This window comes from Topomyia yanbarensis, chromosome 2 (assembly GCF_030247195.1).
Source record: "Topomyia yanbarensis strain Yona2022 chromosome 2, ASM3024719v1, whole genome shotgun sequence".
Taxonomy (NCBI): domain Eukaryota; kingdom Metazoa; phylum Arthropoda; class Insecta; order Diptera; family Culicidae; genus Topomyia; species Topomyia yanbarensis.
In genome coordinates, this window is record NC_080671.1 from 325374190 (window position 1) to 325395739 (window position 21550).

The 21550-nt window shown below is 39.5% G+C and overlaps 1 protein-coding gene across 1 annotated transcript; it reads left to right on the forward strand.

The window, feature by feature from the left end:
• The first annotated feature begins 937 nt into the window (after positions 1–937).
• LOC131680577 (uncharacterized) lies at positions 938–20209 on the forward strand. The gene is made up of 9 exons (XM_058961290.1): positions 938–1286; positions 1346–1576; positions 1641–1744; positions 1809–2000; positions 5403–5649; positions 5875–6911; positions 19229–19550; positions 19615–19949; positions 20016–20209. The coding sequence occupies exons 1-9, from the start codon at positions 990–992 to the stop codon at positions 20206–20208; spliced, it is 2958 nt and encodes a 985-aa protein (XP_058817273.1). The 5' UTR covers positions 938–989; the 3' UTR covers position 20209.
• The last annotated feature ends 1341 nt before the right edge of the window (positions 20210–21550 follow it).

A 21550-nucleotide genomic window follows, 5' to 3' on the forward strand; every position in this document is an offset into this window, starting at 1 on the left:
CTAATCATGCTCCAGATACACGGTTAAACGTCACGTCTCCGCCGCTAGACTTGCAAGTTATGCGTTCACCTAAGAAACTGAAGATAATGACGAATTTACAAATCATATAACCGATGCCCTGGTCCAGGTCAATGTCCTCGTAACTCATACATTCGATGTCGGTATCGGTGGTATTATGTAGATATTGTTGATCTGTCATGGCACGGTAAGTTTGGCCCTTCATACAGCAATAAATTGAAAGTCGTTTGCTAGCAATATTCGGCTTTACTGTTAAAAGCAACTACAACCACTGGCCCTTGCACTGATGCACCATGATGGTGGGTTCACTACATCACATCAATTGTATTTAATCGCATTTAAAATATTTTTGGATTTGATCTGGTTTCAGAATTTTCAATTTAATGTCAAGCAGCAAAAACAGTTCTGCGCTTTTTTTAGGCGTGACGCATAACGCGTTAAATTTGCAATCTGCAGTCCAATTAGTTGCTATACACAGGTACATTTTAATTCTTTTATAACATGTTAAATTTATTTTAATTTGATGCTTAAGGAGTTTCAATGCAATCAATCGATCGCCATCTTTAAATGCGCGATGTTGAAAATATTACAATTTTTTACTCCCGAGGTGTGCTTTGGGTTCAGCAGATCTTCGCAGCAAAATCTATAGAAGAGGAAATATCCCCTCGAGAGAGTGGCAATCCCAAACCAAGCCGAATTCCCACACTCAATACAGCTGATTCATTATGTCGCTGTCGTAGACTTGTAGCACCTCCCGTACGTTCCCTCATTATGCATATCTAATCGGTGTAGACGACCGAAAGAGTTCATCGATAAGGTAGCGATAATACAAACAATCATCTTTATTGCCATTCACTAAAATGTGGTAACTTATTGCGTGGAGGTCGCCCAAAGCTTATTCAGTAGCACTGCCTATAAAGGAAGATTACGCACGGTCAGGGATTTCATTCGGTAGTACGGAATTGATCAGGATGAAGGTGATTGTAGTGCTAGCTCTGTGCCTCGCTGCCGTGGCTGCTGGTCCGGAAGAGGACCTATGGTTGCGGTACAACAAACGTATGCCTGGCGCGTACTACACGATGAAGCCAATCGAGAGAGCTCCAGTCAACGGCCGTATTGTTGGAGGTGTCGATGCTGAAATTGAACACTTCCCGTATCAATTGTCGCTGCGTCGTGGAGGATCTCACAGTTGCGGTGCATCCGTTATCTCCGACCGATGGGCTGTGTCGGCTGCTCATTGCACCTATCCTACCCCAGATGTGTCAGTTGTACGTTGAGGAATTTTTTCGTTATTGAAGCTGTTCTTACTGAGCTAATATGTTTTTAGATTACATTCCGTGCTGGTTCCAGCAATCGTCTGGAGGGCGGTATCTTGTTTGACGTTGATCGTATCGAGAATCATCCGGAGTATGACGACTGGAACTTGATGAACGATGTTTCTCTGTTGCATAGCACTGCTAATTTCGAAGGAGCAAATATTTCTCCAATTGTTCTAGTGCCAGCGGGAACCGATTACCCAGGAGGTACCCGTGCGGTTCTGTCTGGATGGGGTCTCACCGTAAGATGTTCAAACACTAATGGCGATAATAAAGATTCTAATCGTCACTTTCTTTAATTTTTAGAGTGTTCCTGGTTCTCTGCCAACAATCCTGCAGATGGTTGATATTCCTGTAATTGACCAGAGCACTTGCGTGGTAGGATGGCCTTCAGGATGGGTTACTGATGAGTGAGTACTTTGTCATTGGAGCGTCAGGATTGATATTCTTAATAACATTGATTCTTTCATTCAGCATGATCTGTGCAAGTGAACCAGGTCGTGATGCTTGTAACGGAGACAGTGGCGGTCCATTGGTTACCGGAGGACGCCAGATCGGTATTGTGTCGTGGGGTGCCAGTAACTGTCTGGGCAATGAACCAGGTGTCTATGCTAGCGTTGCTTTCCCGCTTATTCGTAACTGGATTTCGGAGGTCACTGGAGTTTAATAAAAAAGAGGAATAACTGATTCTAGCGAAATGTGCTCTGCGTCTTCTTTGTTGAGTTGTCCATTCAATTATTATTTTGCCGTTGGTTAGTTGTCTTAAGATACGTATAGGTGCTTATTATTCTAGAAAAGTTTTCTAAACCCCACCAGTTCAGACGTGTAGCCGATCTAGGCAGTCGACTCATAACTTGAATCTTCTCGACTGCCACTCTTTGGCAGTCCATGACAAACCGGTAATTTTGTCTCGTGGTATAGGGCGCATTCATTATTCGCAGTTGGCTATCCTGCGATCCGTCCAGATATGATTCTGGGTATTTTTTCAACCAATATTCTGCATCGGCAATTGCCGATAACAAAATAAGTCAACACTAGTGATGATGAGTGAGAGAATGAGAAAACTGCTGCCATGAACCAGTGTGTACGAACACAGTGTACGATTTATGTGTTTGCTCTCGAGATGAATACGGTCGCCGGTTCAAGTATTCGTCCGGTCGAGTACTCGCTAGAATAGCCCCCTATTATTGGCTCGAATAAAAATTCGTCTAAATGTCAATTGAAACTAAGTTCATTCGGAGTGTTCAGTCTTGTTTATTGCTTGTGGCACTATAAACTGGATTCTAACTGCACTACGCACTTGCCATTCTTCTTTTAACCCTTTATAAGGCAGTGGCAACTATATTGCCACCTTTTCGTTTCGTTCAAAACGCAGGAATATGAAGTGAGCAGTGTTCCAATCTTATGAAATCTACTTGTTAGGAGTCTGGCAACTCTTCTTATTACTTTTTATTGAGATACAGTGAAAAGTGTCAGATTGGTGAAGAGTTTTTTGAAAAAAAAAAAAAAAAATGCGGCGATTTCCCTTTGGACAATAAAATTAGCTCGATTTTGAAAAAAATACTCTAGACCCTATAAGTTGGTGATCCAAATTTGTAAAAAAAACTATTTTTAATCTGAAAATTTTGTTTATGAGTGGTAAAAATTGCAAAGAAAAAATGAAATGAATAAATGAACGTTTGTAATCTGTGGTCTCATTTTTCGACTTATCCTCAGAATCAGAATAAATGTAAATATATTCTAAACTAAGTGAGAGAACCGTGTTCCTATTAATATAACCTTCATTAATAGCCCCAAACTCTGGGTCGTATAAAGGTTTAAATTCTTCTCAAAGACTGGTTATTTCAACTGGTCTATCTATGAAAGTGCCATCTCTATCACATGAAACACAAGTGTTTTGACAGATCGCAGTTTTAAGATCACTCGCACTTTCAAAGTGCGGAGTCCAGGTTGGTAGGAAGTGTGCAATACATTTTGCTAGCGTTATCGCTTTTATTTTGATTCCACAACCCCCATATGGCTATGCCACATCACTTTTTAAGCGTGTTGGGTGACTTCGCTACCGTTCGGTTGGACATAATCTAGACATGGCCCCTATGTTTGAGTACGCCTGACAAACGAGTGGATCACAGGATTCCATTCAAAAGGCCGACGCTTCCGACGGCGGGTAGGCGGCCACCTCGTCTGGCGGATCCTTTGTGCCGCTTCGGAATCTAGGTCTCGGTTATGTGGCTGACACATATTTGGTAAATGTTCCTGAAGGGTGTCGGATGGTTACCGGAAGTGGATAACAGGATTCCTTGCGAGAAGCTGCCGCTTCCAACGGCGGAGTGACGGCCACCTCGTCCGGCGAATCTTCAGCGGCACTTCGGTGCTGGGTCACAGATTTCCTTGCGAGTGACCACCTCTTCCAACGGCGGATCGGCGGCCAACCAGTCTGGCGGATCTTAGGCCTCACTTATGTGGCTAAGCCGCATCGTACTGTGAAACATCCGACAAGTGTTCCTGAAGCGTTAGGGACTGGTACCGAAAGTTTCACAGAATACTCACAACTAATTTTCAAAACTTTTGTCAGCTGGGTGAGAAAACTGGATTTGAAGTCGAGATACACCACCCGCAAACTTACTGCCCTAAAACCTTAAACTGCATTTTTATACAATACGCGTATTTTATTCTGAAAATAATTATGCCATTGTGTTTCTCAGATAATTTCACAATTTCTCAGCTCGTTTCTCGCTATATCTCAGTAAAATTCTGAAAACTTCACTTCATAATATGGCATATCTAACTCAGTGTATCCCAAAATCAGAGAAGAGAAGGGCCACTCGAAATCAAAACTTCTCACAATTCTTTTTAAAATCATTAGCGGCACGTGGTGTCGAAGCCCTGCAAAATACACTGTTAATCAACACATTAGTTCATAATTATACGAAATTGCTGGTATAAAATATCTAGCAAAATTTTCCCCGATTATCCGACAAGTAGTCAGAATACATTGTTGTTAGAAAAACTTTTTTATTGAAAGATTCTCCATAATCCAATTACATTAAAAAAGTTTCCTTTATGTATTTAAAACGATAAAAATTAGATAGTTGACATTTTATGATGGGGTAACGTGAATAACTTTCAAAAAGGGCATAATTACATGAATTAATTGGTTTTGTTGGAACAAAATTACAAATATCTCGAAAGCTATTGCATTTTGGAAGATTTTTGTTAAATGCATTTTGATTTAAAAAGAAACTTAGAATTATATTCTGTAATAAAATTACAGTTTTGTATGTCAATTAGTATGCAATTTATAAACATGTATAAAGTTATTGTTAGAAAAACTTTTTTACGGATAAGTTCTCCATCATGCAATTACATTCAAAATTATTCTTTTCTTTTTAGGTTTTTATTGACAAAATATAAAAAAAAAAATAAAAAATGGGTTTTAAATTTTTAACATAAATTTTTATTTTTGTCGAAAATGACACATTTTTTTCAGTGGATATTTATTTCGTACATAAGTTTTCATTCCCTGTAACTCGTTCTCAGATAGTTTTGCTGTATTAAATAGGTAATCGAACAATTGTTTTTCGCAAATGCTGCATGTAAAGACTTTTACGCCTTGTTAAAAAATCGCTCTTGAGTCAAAATATTCTTATTGACTGTGGAAAATGTTTAGTCTTCCATACTGGTGAAACCTGAAAGGTTTCATCGGAATCTAAGGTCGGTCATAATTTTAACGATTTTCGGACGGATGTTCGTGGAATTCTTCATGTACAAAAGGTACCATTATGATTTTTACTTTAAAACAATATTTTACAGGGGAAATTTGCGTATCAAAGTGCCACATGAGCTATAATTTTGTTATTTCATTTTGATCTGGGCCTGCTTAAAAATACAGGTACCCGGCATGTGACCAAATTTCACGGCTACTACCGTCTTAGAAATTATATTAAACCTCCGGAAATGCTTGTATTTCTCCGTTCCATTTGTATTTTTAATCTCGATTCCGGTAAAATCCGCAACTTCGGAAACCTCCGACACGATATCGTTGATAAAATCAGTAAATACTCGCAGTGGAGTACCGGGCTTGCCACGCTTGAAACGCACCCGCAGTATGCTGGTGCAGGAGCTAGTTGGGAAACTACCTCCGGAGTATAAGCTCGATTGGGTGCGTTTCAAACGTGGCAAGCCCGGTACTCTACTGCGAGTATTTGCTGATTTTGGAACTGAGAAATACAAGCAAAAGAGGAAAGAATACGTGAACATCAACACGCACCATCAACAGAACGCATCATCGATGGCACATTTTTCTTCTTCCGATGTACCCACCCAGAAAAGTAAAAGGCCTTGCAGGCATTAAATACGAGCTTAGGAATGCGCGTATGGTAAATGAGCTGGTATTATCGAAACAATGCGTTAGCTTTAACGAGTTAGCTCAACAGTATGGACATCTGCGCAGCATCCCAGTTTTAAACCACACCGGTGAAGCTCTAAAACTACTAATTGGTCTAGATAATTTACATTTATTTGCACCCATGGAATCCAGAGAGAACCAATTGCGGTACGATCGATTCTTGGTTGGACGATGTACGGTCCAGAACACGGAAGAAAATCCTCGGAAGTATTTATTAACCACCATCGTTCGAATCCCGTAATCAATCAAGGCCTTCATGAATTGCTTCGGACGCAGTATGCTTTAGAAGAATATTCAACGCAAGCTTTGATAGTCCCAGAATCAGACGAACAACGTCGTGCACGGGATATTATGGAAAAAACAACGAAACGAATTGGAAATCGTTTCGAGACCGGTCTGATTTGGCGATACGAAAGCCCTTCGTTCCCGGATAGTTATCCCATGGCATTACGCCGCATGATGGCTCTAGAGAGGCGGCTCTCTAAAGATCCGGCTCTGAAACAAAATGTTTTTGAACAAATGGACTATCAAAATAAAGGATATTGCCACAAAGCGTCTCTCAATGAACTGAATATCGTCAATCAACCCAGAGTATGGTACCTTCCATTAGGCATTGTCCTTAACCCCAAAAAACCAGGAAAAATACGTTTGGTTTGGGACGCAGCGGCTAGTGTGAGAGGCGTTTCTCTCAACTCCAATTTACTTAAGGGCCCTGATATGCTGACATCTCTTCCGGCCGTTATAAGCAAATTTCGCCAAAAGTGCATTGCGTTCGGTGGGGATATACGCGAAATGTACCATCAGCTGCGTATTCGTGAAGACGAAAAACAAGCTCAACGCTTTCTGTTTCGGTTCGACCCGAAAGACCCTCCAGATGTGTACGTTATGGACGTCGCAATATTTGGCTCAACCTGTTCTCTTTCATCCGCACAGTTCATCAAGAACCGTAACGCCGAAGAATATAGTCACGTCTACCCGGAGGCTGCAGCTGCAATTGTGGATAGACATTATGTCGACGGCTACTACGACAGCGTGGACAACGTAGAGGAAGCTGCGAGACGTGCAACAGAAGTCCGATGGATACATTCAAAAGGAGGTTTTGAAATCCGAAACTGGGCCTCCAACTCAGAAGAAGTCCTGCGACGTTTAGGAGAGCCAGCTTCGGAACGGTTGATCCGTTTTCATCAAGATAAAATAACAGACAATGAACGAGTCCTTAGGCTAATATGGGATACACGACGAGACGAACTAGCGTTCTCCATGTCCTTGCAAGATACGTCTCTTGCAGGCTATCGTCCTACTAAAAGGCAAGTCTTAAGCACAGTTATGTCGTTGTTCGATCCGCTAGGATTATTAGCACCCTTCACAGTATTAGGAAAAATGTTGATCCAAGACTTGTGGAGAACTGGCTGTGAGAGGGGACGAACTCATCGACGAAGCAGTGTACGAGAAATGGAAACAGTGGATAAATATGCTGCCAGAAATCAGCAGTGTAAGGATTCCGCGAGCCTATTTTGGAAGTACGACGTCAGACAGATTTGGACCGGCGCAGCTACATGTATTTTGCGATGCTAGAGAAAATGCATTCGGCTGTGCATGTTTGTTACGAATCGAGGTTGAAGGTTGTGTAAAATGTTCGCTGGTGATGGCACGTTCAAAAGTTGCCCCTTTGAAACTACTCACGATTCCACGTTTGGAGCTGCAAGCAGCAGTCTTAGCGGCAAGGCTGATGAACACGATCCGGTCAAATCATTCGTTAGAAATTCAGTAAGTTTTCATGTGGACAGATTCGAGAACAGTCCTGTCTTGGATCCAATCAGATCCGCACAAATATCGCCATTATGTCGGATTTAGAATAGGTCAGATTCTCAATTTGACTAAACTACCAGATTGGCGGTGTGTTCCATCGAAAAATAACATTGCGGACTGCTTGACAAAGTGAGGGCGTTTTTCAAACTTATTTCCGACAGGCTCATGGTTTCAAGGAGAGGACTTTCTTTATCAATTGCCCACACGGTGGCCACAGCAAGAGCTTATCTCAACGAACATCGAAACAGAAATGAGAGGTATACATTTATTCCATGAAGTGAAACTCACCGAACCATTTGTAAAAGTCCACAAAATTTGCAAATGGAATGTTCTGGTATAGGAGTAATAGCCTGTGTGCACAGATTTATCTCGAACTGTCGCAAAAAAGCTCACGGGAAACCAATTGAATCACTGAAACCAACAGCAAATCAAACTCGGTTGATAAAAGTGATTCCATCTACACGTGTCTCAGTCAACGAAATCAAACAGTGATTTCTGATTCGTGGTCTAGGTTCGCTTGTAGCGAAGGTAGAAAAGGGATGCATTTGGTGTAAAGTCCGGAAATGCGGCCCTCGAATTCCAAGAATGGCAGCGCTTCCGACGCAAAGATTAACTCCTCATTATCGACCTTTCACATTTATGGGTGTTGACTATCTTGGACCCGTGGAGGTGACAGTGGGCCGGCGAACAGAAAAGCGATGGATAGTGGTTTTCACTTGTTTGGTAGTACGCGCCATACATCTGGAAGTTGCACAAAGTTTGTCAGCACAGTCATGTATCATGGCAGTTCGTCGCTTTATTTGTCGGCGAGGACCAGCGGCGGAGTATTTTTCTGATAATGGGACTAATCTTCGCGCCGCCGGCAAAGAAATAATCCAGCAGATCAGTTCAATATTCACGGACTGTACCGAGGAATTTACGACCGCTAGAACTAAGTGGCATTACAACCCTCCTGCAGCTCCTCACATGGGAGGAGTTTTGGAGCGGATGGTGCGGTCAGTCAAGAGCGTAATGGAAGCACTAGACGATGGACGCAGATTGACAGACGAAATCTTACTGACGACTCTAGCTGAAACGGAGGATATGATTAATAGCCGCCCTTTAACGTACTCCTATAGAGACTCACCAGTTGAATCACTATCTCCCAATCACTTTATTCGTGGTATTGCGCCAAATGAACCAGCAGAGTCGTTGTTTCCGGTCAATCCCGGACTTGCTCTTCGTGATAGGTATAAATGCTCATAACAATTGGCAAATGAAATGTGGAAAAGATGGATCAAGGAATACGTCCCAAAGGTTAATCAGAGAACAAAATGGTTTGACGAAGGAAAACCTTTGCAGCAAAGTGACTTGGTCTACATTATCGATGGTGATCGTTGCAAGAGTTGGGTGAGAGGCATAGTTGAGGAGCCGATTATAGCCAGTGATGGACGAGTTCGCCAAGCAATGATTCGTACTAATCGTGGACTCTTCAAGAGAGCTACTGCTAAAATAACAGTAATGGAAATGAATAAGAGCAACATTGGTAGTAATGCTGTTCCCGTCGGAGGCAGCAACCTCGACATCGGAACAGGATTACGGGCCGGGGAATTGTTAGGGATGGCGCCCATGGTTAGTAACGCAGCCACTATTGATTGAGTAGCGGTAGAATGATAGCAGGCAGCTTCAGACTGGCAACTTCATATAGTCAGGTAAAGACACAGCGACGAGAACAAAGCAGAAGTTGAAGCCACGTTTTAGAAGCTATCAGATTGTTAAAATTGTCTTAAACCTAAATCTAACTCTAATATCATAGTTTATGATCACAGATTGCAATATAGGTTGCAATTGATTAAACTAATCTACAATCCGTAAATCGACTTAATGCGCGAGTGGATTGGATACTTGCATTCATTCTAGAAGGTTGGTCAATAATTTATACATTTCTTAGCTAAAATATAAAGGGATCTAATTTATGATATACTAGTTGATAGATCACCGTAGTGAATCTACTGTCAGCCAGGGGCCACGTGAAAGAACACTAACTTTCGTAAGTTAAAATTAAATAATTAAAAATCTAATAAAATACCTAAAAGTATATTTACAGCTTCAAGCTGCTGAACACAGTTGCTCTGAGGATTAGTTTTCTTGGTTCGATCCGAGCAGTTTTAATATTGAAAATCCGGAGAAATGGTTTTAAGATCGATTATATAAATATTTGAAAACATAAATTGGATGGATCTCACCAGCGTGTTAGGATACTCAGCAGCTTGTATATTAGTTTGGGCACCGCCATCCATCCGGTCGCCTCTTCCGGATAGTCCGATGCAGAAATGACGGCCTGTAACTGTATTGGGTTGTTCGTGGCGTACTCGATCAGGCTGTTTTTCACCGCAGTTTCTTTGTTTGCAGGGCAGAGAACAATTCGAAGCAGTTGCGATCCCGCAAGATTCTGGAACAGTTTGGGATGCCAACACTTGTGACTGCTAGAATATTCATTGTACACATACACACACACACTTCTTATTCTTTTTAGTCTCAAAAGGATTTTAAACACTTCAATATTACACTTTGACATTAAACGAATATTGAAAAGACCCAATTTTCAGCAATTTGAAAAAAAAAACATTACAAGCAGTCATCATCAATGCTCGAAAAATGACAGTTCAGTGAAATTGTTTACATGGTGTTAGAATTCCAAAGCAATGCGAACGAAGTTTTTATACTAGGTGGAATCGAACAAGTCCAAGTAAACAAGCTCTCTCAACTGTCAGAAAAGTGAGGTTATACATTTTCAAGCAATGTTGCATCGAACCCAAAACAATGGTTCCGAACGATCAATATAAACAAATATGGCGAATTTGGGAAGTAACGCGTGGGAGCTATTGAGATTGAAATAAAAAGAAATGAGTGTAATTATGTTTGGATATGAAAAGTGAAACTTTATATATACACATACTAAATAACTTTTATGATACAGATAAAATACTAGTAAATATAAACACAATGAAAGTTGGTCGCTTGTCATATTATATAGCTGGTGGATGCTAAGTCTGAACATAGGGGAATTAAGGCGTCATTTGATTGTCAAAGAAAAATCAGGTAACTCCTCACACCAACGAGAATCGCATTTGAGTTGCACCATACGCGCGCACGTTAGTCGGAATGAGAAAGGTTACGTTTCGTGCAGGGAGAGATAGTTGTATATGGATGCCCCGAGCGAGAGAAGAGTGTGTAGGTTAAAATATCGCGGAATAAACACCTACCAAAATCTTTCTAATTTGTATATGTTCCGTGGACCTACCTCATTTTAATCATAAGAAACCGATAATAGATATTTCGAAAATGTTTCTCAGTCTGAATTGCCACTGTTTACAGTCGGTTATCATTCATAAATTCAATATCGAAAAACGTTTTTAATCCACCTTACAGTGTGATGAGACATTTCTTATAACTCTTATCACTCTTCGGATATTATATCGTTTGAGAACATTTAGAACTTGATGCTTCGCGATGTTTTTGATAACACATACTACATGGGATAATGGCAGGACTCAGAGAATCGCTCAAACCAGCATGGGACAACATCAGTGCTAGAAATCTCAAACCAAATCAATGGGAAAGCGAAAAAATGGCCCATAAAATAGACATACCAACGAATTATTGTTAATGCTCTGTTAATAAAATATCTAAATTGTGGTGGGAAAACTGAATTTTCCTAAAGGGGTTATATAATGTACTGAGCCAAAAAATCGATTTTTTTTTGAATCGATTTGAAGTTTATACTTTACTCAAATTTCCAACGCGACTGAGAACTAAGAAATCAACGCTTTTTCTTGAAAAGGGCGATACTAGCAGTGATACCATTCAAAGAAAATCAACAGTGAATATTTCCAGACTTGGTTTTATTTCCTATTTAAGAACTATTGTGTTTTTTACATCCTAGATTGCATGATTCAGTGATCGAAACCCAAAACTTCATAAAGTATTTGAAATTATTAAATTAAAATTTGTTTTTGCTATTGAAATTGACAAAATGATAGTATCGCCCATTTGGCGATTGTTTACTTTTTCGGTCCCACCTATCAGCATTGAATTATCGCCCTTACGTTTTTTTACAATAAGTACCGTTCTACACCACCGATTTCGTCCGTGTTTTTTCAATAGAGATCATTGTTACTATTTACAGCTGGTATCAGCTTGATAATCCTAAAAAAAATACGAAAATAACAGTTTCGCCTTTAAACTGCTAGCAAAAAAAGTATCGCCCTGTTGTTTTTTTATCTTAAATACGTTTATTTAGGCCCAAATGTAAAAGTATCGCCCTGTTTGTTTGCATGGAGCGTGGAGGGCGAAACTTTAAATAAACAAACAAAAATACAGTTTCGCCCGTTGTATTTTTTGCTGTAGTTTAAGAAAGCAATATAGTAGAATCAAAATTTTTAGGTTAATTTGTTGCGTTTCAAAGCCCTCATTTGCATGTATGAAAAAAGCTTTATGTTTTCATTTGTAAGTATCGCCCTTTTCACAAAAAAGCATTGGAATGAAATCGCAGCTCCTGATATCACATGATATGCATAGTTTCAAATTTTACTTCGACTCGACTTTTTCTAAAGGTGACTTCCCAGTAGTATCCTTGATTTGAATTATTATCGCTAATCCTAATGCCAAAGAACAAATAAAAACCTCACGAAAACGAACCGTTTGTGAAAATCATCATCATTACTGGAATTTTCATTTTCACGAAGCTTTTCGATAGCCTTCCGTCACTTGCGTTAATACACTGGGTGCACAGTGCTCTGAAAATCTAGCGAAATCGTCTTAGGGCACCAGCGGGTCTGTAAAGAATACTAAAAATTAATTTCTATTCCATAATTTTCAGTTCAGCAATTCGAGAGATCGTGCTCACCGCAAGCCATGAAAAATAGACTACGTTGTGAAGCGATGGTCACTATTTATTAAAAAATCACGGTTAAATAAAAAATAAAACTATTAAAAAATTTCAAATAGTTTATAATTTTCACAAACTTATTAGGAAAAATTGTTTAATAAGCTTTCGTAATATTGTGTTGGAAAAAAGGTGAAAATTTCAGTATTTTCTCTATCTGCAACATATAAACCCTTAAGTATACCAATTAATTGGTATACGAATTGGAATAGGTTCGCCAAATTTTGGAAGTAGTCTATAAAATAACCCCTTGAAAGCTACCTAAAAATTGTTGTAGTTCGATGCAATAAAAAAATCTCCAAAAAAGAAATGTACCTATTAATATGAAATCCAGCGAATAATACATACAATGAAGACCCATTTTTATCAGTCTCATGGTGTATTTTAGGGTGACAAAATGGGGACAAATGACTAAATCGGGCAATTTTCTTACTCTATGATAAACTGAAGCTGTTAAAATATTCTTCTCGTCCCTTAATGTAGTCTGATAACTATTTCTGATTATGATGAACTTTTTATTTTCGCATATTTCGCATATCTTCATGATAAGGAAAACATGCTCAAGAAAGTATTTACTCGAATTCAGTCTTGTTCGTCTGCTAGAGCCCATCAAACATATGTTCATATTTGGCTGATAAAATCGGGGTTTCTATGTATTATAATAGATATTCAGCATTCGAAGAAGTTTCTTTTGAACGAGTGTAGAACGACTTTGTTTCTACTTACTTGAAATCAGCGGCGTAGCCAGAAATTCGGTTTGGTGAAAATAAGCTTTTCATAAAATAAATGCTTAAAATCCCGTGCTGAAAAATGTGAATAAAATGCACGATGTTTGTTTACATATTTCTAATTTTTCTCTAAACTTTTTGTAGAGGACACCTTAGTGCACTCGAATTTCCTCATTATAGACTTTTCGCCTAGTTTTCTTCTAATATCGCGACATTCGTCGTAAATATTAATTTTGAATTACATCAGCAAAGTAGCCAACTGTGCGGCAATTTTCCTATCACTTATTGACTGCATTCGCGATATATTCTCTCTAGTGCAACGAAAAACATGCACACAGGTTCAGTAACGATAATGAATGCTTTTCCGAGTTGAGTTCAGTATTTGGCGAAAAAAAAAATTCAAAAGGGAATACGTCAAGCATTCATCAAAACTACATGTCACTAGCTGTTTACACAAAACTTCTTTTTGCCAAAACTAGCAGACAAAATATTGCGAATCTTTTCTAAAATCCACATCGTGATATTTCAGCCATGCGCCACCAAGCCGTGCGCCGAATTGCGCGCATGCTCACTTTGCATTAGTGCAAGCGGAAAAACGGTTTGACGTTTATTTTTGTTTCGTTCGCACTTATTTGTGTCACATATAGCAACAAATCGACAAAACGCTAGTTTATCACGGGATAGGCAATAACCTAGCAAACAGTGCAGTCAAATTTACTGTTTTCTCTCCGCATGTCTTTATACACGTAGAATTTTATTTATGCATCGATAGCATACTTTTCTATCTGCCTCTCGTTTCTTCTGCTATAAATTTTATGCATTGGACATATTCGGTCTATCCACTCATTGAATGGTTATTAGAAGTTTATGCATGAAAATGCATAAAAATACAGCAGAAGAAAAGAGACGGGAATAGAAAGTATGCTAACTATGCATATTTTTGATTCTCAGTTTACTTAAAACATCGTCTCCCAGTCAAAAAGGGCAAGTTGCTGGCTAACGGGGGGCTATTTGCCAACTCATATGCGCTAATTGCCCTTCAATTTTCCACCAAATTGCTGGCAATTAGGGGACTATTTCAAATGCAACATTTGGGCGATTTGTCGCCGTCATTTTTTTGCCTCCCAACTCGCCCTTAAATCGCCCCCAAATCGCTCACGGAACGCGCCATTTAATCGCCCTTAATTGCCTAATATGAAAATTAAAAATAATATTTATTTTCGGATTCATTATCTACTCACATATACTTACCAGTATAGTAGGTAATTATCACCAACTTATAGGAAGAATCAAAGGTGAAATTGGTATTGCACACCAAAACTTACCACAATTTGACGTTCATTAAGACTTTGGGTCAGAGATCTTGTTCTACTACCCAGTCAAAAAGGGCAAGTTGCTGGCTAACGGGGGGTTATTTGCCAACTCGGATGCGCTAATTGCCCTTCAATTTGCCAGCAATTTGCTGGCAATTAGGGGGCTATTTCAAATGCAACATTTGGGCGATTTGCCGTCGTCATTTTTTTGCTGCCCTACCCGCCCTTAAATCGCCCCCATCGCCCAGGGAATGCGCCATTTAATTGCCTAATATGAAAATTACAAATAATACTTATTTTCGGATTTATTATTTACTCGCATAAACTTATCAGTATACTAGGTAATCACCACCAAACTGTAGGAAGAATCAATAGTGAAATTGGTATATGGTATCAATAGGGAAATTGGTTGTTAAAAAAACAATCTTAAGCTTAAGCCAAACACGAACCGCCATGTTTGAAAACAGCAAAAAACAGCCAAGTCCATTTCAGACGACAGAAAATTTGTCTAAGTGTTGAAATTGCCTTTAAATCGCATTCGCAAATTGCATTTTTTTCTTTGGGGCAATTAGCACAGGCGAGTTGAGTCAAACGTCAAACTGTTTAAATCGCCTAACCATGTCCGTCCGCATTTTTTTGACCGGGTATACTTACACACGATTCCACAATTTTCTACATTCGTAGGCCAAATTAAGTGCACTAGACAAACAAAATACAAGTGAGAACACACCAATTGATCAACAACAATTAAGTTTAAGCCAAACATGAACCGCCATGTTTGAAAAACGCAAAAAACAACCAAGTGCATTTCAGTTGCCAGAAAATTTGTCTAATTATTGAAATTACCTTTAAATCGCATTCGCAAATTGCATTTGTTCCTAGGGGCAATTAGCACAGGCGAGTTGAGTCAAACGTCAAACTTTTTAAATCGCCTGACCATGTTCGTCCGCATTTTTTTGACAGGGCTATGTCTGGCATAAAAGCAACAACTGATTCAAACAGTCACGCAGGGTACTATTTTGCGAATTCAGTGCGCAGCCTATGTAAAAATCTGTGCAAATCTGTGTAGAGGAAACCGTACAAGTTTGTCTCAAAATAAGTGTATGCGACTATTTTTTCAGTTTTCCCGAGGCAAAAATTGAGCGCGAGGTCAAAAATTGAGAAATTTGTGGAGTTTTAGAAATCTGTGCAGCATATAATAATATATGAAACACATATTAATCTGTACACCTGACATCCCTGAAGTCACCGGGCAACTCTATTTATAGCTTTTGGCGTTTAATTCAGCCACTTAGTTGCTTTCTATTGAAGGCTCTTCTAGAATAATCTGCTTCACGAATAGCAATTTCCCCTCTTTTCGTGAACTTTTCAATTTTTCCGATGTTCAAAAGACTATTTTAATTGCAGAGATATTAAATTACTATTAAATTACCAATTTTTAAGTTAGGCGTTTCTGAATCGGCTGGTGTATAAATAGTTAAAATCTATCTAGTAATAGAGGAGATATAAGCGTGCAAACCTTACATAGTTTCGTTCATAGGAGATATGGTAGTGTTGACTACGCCCCGTCGTTAACTACATCTACATCAGTTGATTAAATCTACTGCGTACCGCCTCGATGCCGCTGTATCGAAATACACCCCACCCGGTCTGCCCGGGGATCGGCTTCAACAGAAAGGGCAAAAACAAAAACGAAATAACCATCATTGATTTATATCCAGATCCTATACTTACTGATTACGTGGAAGAGCTAAACTAAAGTGAACTAATTAATACTATTTTTTGCTATTTATCGCATCTTTAGGGATCATCCATAAATGACGTAGCATTATATGGGGGAGGGGGGAGTTTTGTATTTTGTGATGATGTGTGACGACAGGGGGTAGGGGGTCATGTCATGCTACGTAGCTTTTTAAAGGGGAATAACTAACATTGATTTTTTAAATTTAAAAAAAATTGCGTGGGCAAGGGGGGGGGAGAATTACCGTCAAGCTACGTAATTACCAGGGGGTATTTAGAGGTTTGTGACGAAATGCTACGATGGGGGAGGGGGGTGTTAAAATCACTCAAAAAATGCTACGTCATTTATGGATCGTCCCTACGTCAATTCCGATCGCAAAGTTGAACAATAGATTAGATGCATTGCTCTACTTCAATCCATCTAACAGCACAAACGAATCGGATGCCTCTCCGGCTATTCTGCTACTTGATTTGACCTATCGGTTTTGTTTCTAAAGCCATCGTCAAGAATTATCTGCCACAATTCGTTTCGGTTCACTGAAGCGTACGTCGCCTCGCAATTCACAAACAGATGGCTCGCAAGTTGTGCTCGCGGATTTTAAGCAGAGTAAATCGTTGATCGTTCTCGAAACGCGCTTTGGTATTCGCCGACATAAAATTGAGCCAACGGGTGCAGTCTGCTAAACAGAACACGGAAGAGTATCTCTGTTTTTAGTCTTTGAATTGTGTTCTTTGCTTAGTAAATTTCAACTGTACAACTGTTAACAAATTGTACAAAAACTTACTGATTTGATAACTGGTTTTAATAGTAATTCAAATTCCAGGTCCAAAATTATCGTTTTTTAATGTCTTGATTTTGCCAATCCTTCATGGGAGCAGGCGTTTAGTTGACCAATTGTGGCGAAGATACTCCAACCAGCCGGATGTTCATTTCATTCGATTCATTTGAAAGGGATAATTTGAAATATTGTTTTCCAGTTTAAAAAACAGATCAGAAATACTTAATATAACTCCAAACTTTCGTAGAATTCATTACAAGTCCGCCGTTAGAGAGGTTTCGATACATACTGTCCAACGACAATAATAATGCGAGTGATAATGATTATCACTAAATGAGATAAGTTAATTTTCAGGAAACGCCCAAAATACCTTGATTTGTACTAGGATAGATCCACGGTTCACGCAAAGCAATAAATTAATCTTCGGTTTTTCACGCAAGGTATAGTGTATATAAATGTCTTGATTAGGGACTTCTCTCGATAAGAATGTTTAAGTGATTTATCATTCGCTGGTAAAACCGTAACCTGAGAGGAATATGGTGTATGCCAAGTATAATGCGCATTTCGGGATGATATTTCGAAAATTGAAGTTATGCAAGCATACTATGCATAACAGATAATTTTGTGAGCTGATTTCGTATTTAATGTGTCTGAATGGTATGCAGAAATGTTGCTAGAAGCTTACGAAAATAATGAAATAATAGTAAATTCAGATTCAATTGAAATGTTACATTTATTCCTTTAGGTTTTTCCACGATTGCTAGTGTTTTTCGATAATTTACTGACCACGTACATAAAAATCAACTCACATTCTTACGATTTTAACCGTTAAAGACACAGACCAATTTTTTTCAAGCTAAGCTTTGTTCGTCGATATATTTCTATAAGGAGCGTTGGTTTGATAGTTTTAAGTATTGTGACCTATGAACAATATGGTTTTAACCAATTTTACTTTACCGAGAATTGTAATAAAATATCCCTAGTTGGTGGATACAATAATTTAATCGTAATTTATATGCCCATGGTTGTTAATAAGTTCACATCAACAGCTAATATAATTGTGATCATCATATTTGTATAATTCGAGACATAAAAATGTGATTATTAAAGAATGCATGGAAAGCTGTTTAATTGAGGAATGCACTTTTTCCGTGTAGGAGAGCCCGGGGCTAGTTGGTGGTTTAGGTGAGTTGGCGGATTCCCCTTTTCTCCTATTTCTATTAGACATCCGATGCTGTCTCTCGTTGTGTACTTCAAGTAATGTGAAACACATTATCCAATGCGTTTTTATTGCAAATTATTTTGTAGAAGTTGTGTATTTTCGAGTAGACTGTGTAAATTTCCTAAATTTTAAACATCTTGTGTTATTTAAGGTGATTTTCAATCTATTCCCCGAATGATTATATTTTTCGATAGTGCGTGAAAAGTTCACAAACAAAAGTATTTTTTTTAAATCCATTCTTATAAAAAATGCGGTTGGGGTAAATTGACGGTGACACACATGGTGAAAGGCAATTTACAGTGTAAAATTAGTCATCAAATATTTCCGTTTCTGAAATCCACTCCAAAGTAAGAGAATTGTGTATCTTGTCAATGCAGGGGACATTTACTTCGGTCAATCGCCTAAAGAATTTCGAAAATTTGCTTTTGAATATATGGCACGCGAGTTACAATGCCAGGGTATTGAGACTAAAACATAATGGAAAGTGTCGAATAATGTACAGTTTTATTGAAAAGACAATAGGCACGTTTCATAAGGACCACTAAGGTAATTCAATTTCCATTTGATTGCTTATTTTCCGGCATTCCGCCAACGTACCCCATACATACAGCTCCGAAGTAAGCTGGCAGCTTTTCCGCATCACATATTTTTGTCTCTAGAAATGGAGACAACATATCAAACATTTTAATGAAATTCAGAGATGTTGCCAACAGTCTGCCCTTTCATACAACGTGATCTATTTTGCAATATCTACCATCACAGCGGTAGAAAATAAAAACTGAAAATACCATCAACTAGCCCCGGTCTCCCCTTCTCAAAATAAAATGACAAGTCAAAGCGAGCACAAATCCGAAAGGTAAAATAATTGTTAACGCGTTTATGAAGGGTTTTTTGATACATAGTCGGAAAAAGATTAGCTTTATAGTTAGATAACGCATGACACGTTCTATAAAAGCTGATTTCGGTAGCCAAACTGAATCAGTTATTGAGCTCGGAGTGATAATGAAGGCCTTCATAGTTCTAGCGCTGTGCGTAGCTTCCGCATTCGCGGGATACCAGGAAGACCTATGGCTAGAGAAGAACAGTGTGCGCCCGTTGGGTATGGAGAATTTCGAAGAGCCACAGTACGAAGGACGTATCGTTGGTGGTTCTGAAGTTGGCATTGCTCAGTTCCCGTACCAGCTGTCGCTTCGGTCGAACGGTAACCATATCTGTGGTGCATCGATCATCTCAAGTAACTGGGCTTTGTCGGCCGCTCATTGTACTCACCCGATGCCATCGGTTGGCTCTGTATGTTTTTATAGCAAATATTGCGATGAAATAAACCGATTAGTGAAATTGTCCATCTTCTTAGATCACTTTCCGTGGAGGAAGCGCCAACAGACTCAGTGGTGGAACCATCTTCCAAGCCGCTCAGATCGTAAACCATCCCTCATATAACCCAAGCACCATCGATAACGATGTCTGTGTCATTCGAATCACAACGTCTTTCACTGGAGCTAACATCTCTCCCATCACTCTGGTGCCAAGTGGAACGGGCTTCGGTGCTGGTACACGCAGTGTTGTGTCTGGATGGGGTTTGATGGCCGCTGGTGGATCTCTGCCACAAAACCTGAGAGCTGTCGATATTCCTGTGGTTGCTCAAGCAACCTGCCAGAGTCAGTGGGGAGCTGGAAGAATCACCGGAAAGTAAGTTAACCGAATATTTGTCGAATTGGTAGCAAAAATGTAACGTTCTACATTTGATTTCAATAGCATGGTTTGTGCTGGAGAGCCAGGACGTGACTCCTGTAACGGCGATAGCGGTGGTCCGCTCGTTACCGGTGGACGCCAGTTTGGTATTGTGTCATGGGGCGCTGTGCAATGCGGTGGTAACTTGGCTGGAGTTTATGCCAACATTGGTGCAGCTTCAGTTCGTAATTTCATCAGTTCGAACACCGGTGTGTAATATGTCTAGGTGAAATGATGTTCAAAATAATACTTCAAAATAATACTTCAAATCTAAGTAGCAATTCTGGTCTTGCCAATTTGTTTGTGAATTTTTGAACAAGTCCCACTTTTTTATAAGTCTATAGGTTTTCACGACGCAAATCAAAATGCTCACTCTACCAACTCTGCAGTAACCGAACCGATTATTGGAACTGTAGCGGTGATCACGATACTGTTGGGAATTCGTGATGAAATCATCACAGTTCCTCGATGGCGGAGTGGTTAACGCACCCAACTACAGACTGGAAGATAGTAGGTTTGATTTCTGCTTGAGGACATATCTTTCTCAGTGTGTCCAATAAAAGGATGAATTTTGGCCGCAACGCCATTCTCGCCGTTCCATTGGACATGTTCCTAAATACCTTGAAAAAAGGAAAAAACATGACTAACTGGAAATAACAGATGGCACCACTCCATAGGAACGAAAATATCTCGTTGTCCTAACCTATACAGTGTCCCAGCGACGAAAATTTCCTATACATTTCAAATTAATACAGTTAAAAAAAGAAAATTGTTGTGATCGTCTATGCTGGGTGCACTGCTTGCTGCTTTGCGCGATCTTTCTCGGGAGGGATAGAGTGGTGATTCGTTATTGCCATTATTCACTTTACTATATGATACTTGTTGGTTGTTCAGTCAGCCCTCTACCTCGCTCTCTATGTCGTTATCGTTAGGGCAGTTTCGGTTTTCACTGTTGGTTGTTTTTGATGCTTCTAGTATTTCTGAGTAACCATGGTGTATCCGTCTTCTTGTTTGGTTATTGCTTCGACAGATGTACTGGATGTTTGCTTAGGGATGACGATGATTATCGTTTGACCGACTGTCTGTGGTTTGGCAGTGGAAGGCCGTTTTATCAGTGTGTGTGTAGTAGATCCATTTTCCTTAGCACTTTTGGGGCATGGTTTACCGTAATGTGCCATCTGGTTCCAGAACTGGAACTTTGAATGTGGGTGATACATTGAGCAAATTCGCATTCGAAGGTCAAGTAAGATTGAATAGGTTGGTACACCTGCATTCTATCCACACGAACCCCGTTTAAAATGCCGGGGAAAGAGTTTCTCCAGGTGTCATTCGTAACTCCTTTAAGTTCTTTAGTTCTCTTCTTGTGTCATTTAGCACTACTTCCTTGATGAGCCATTCAGCTTCCCGGTTTGTTCGCGAACTACTCTGTCTAGTCCCCGACGATGACGACCTGACCTACTCCGAAAGAGAGTTCCCCGGCGAGAGAAGTTCTCCCGAAACTGAGCCAATCAGGTAGGTGGTCGTTCTGACGATTCCGGATGGAGCGTGGTGTTCGGTTT

Excerpts from the sequence above, each read along its gene's own strand:
- LOC131680577 (XM_058961290.1), top strand. The coding sequence starts at position 990 with ATGAAGGTGATTGTAGTGCTAGCTCTGTGCCTCGCTGCCGTGGCTGCT. Across the intron at positions 1,287-1,345 it reads CTACCCCAGATGTGTCAGTT|ATTACATTCCGTGCTGGTTC; the intron begins GTACGTTGAGGA and ends ATATGTTTTTAG. Across the intron at positions 19,950-20,015 it reads GCTGGAAGAATCACCGGAAA|CATGGTTTGTGCTGGAGAGC; the intron begins GTAAGTTAACCG and ends TGATTTCAATAG.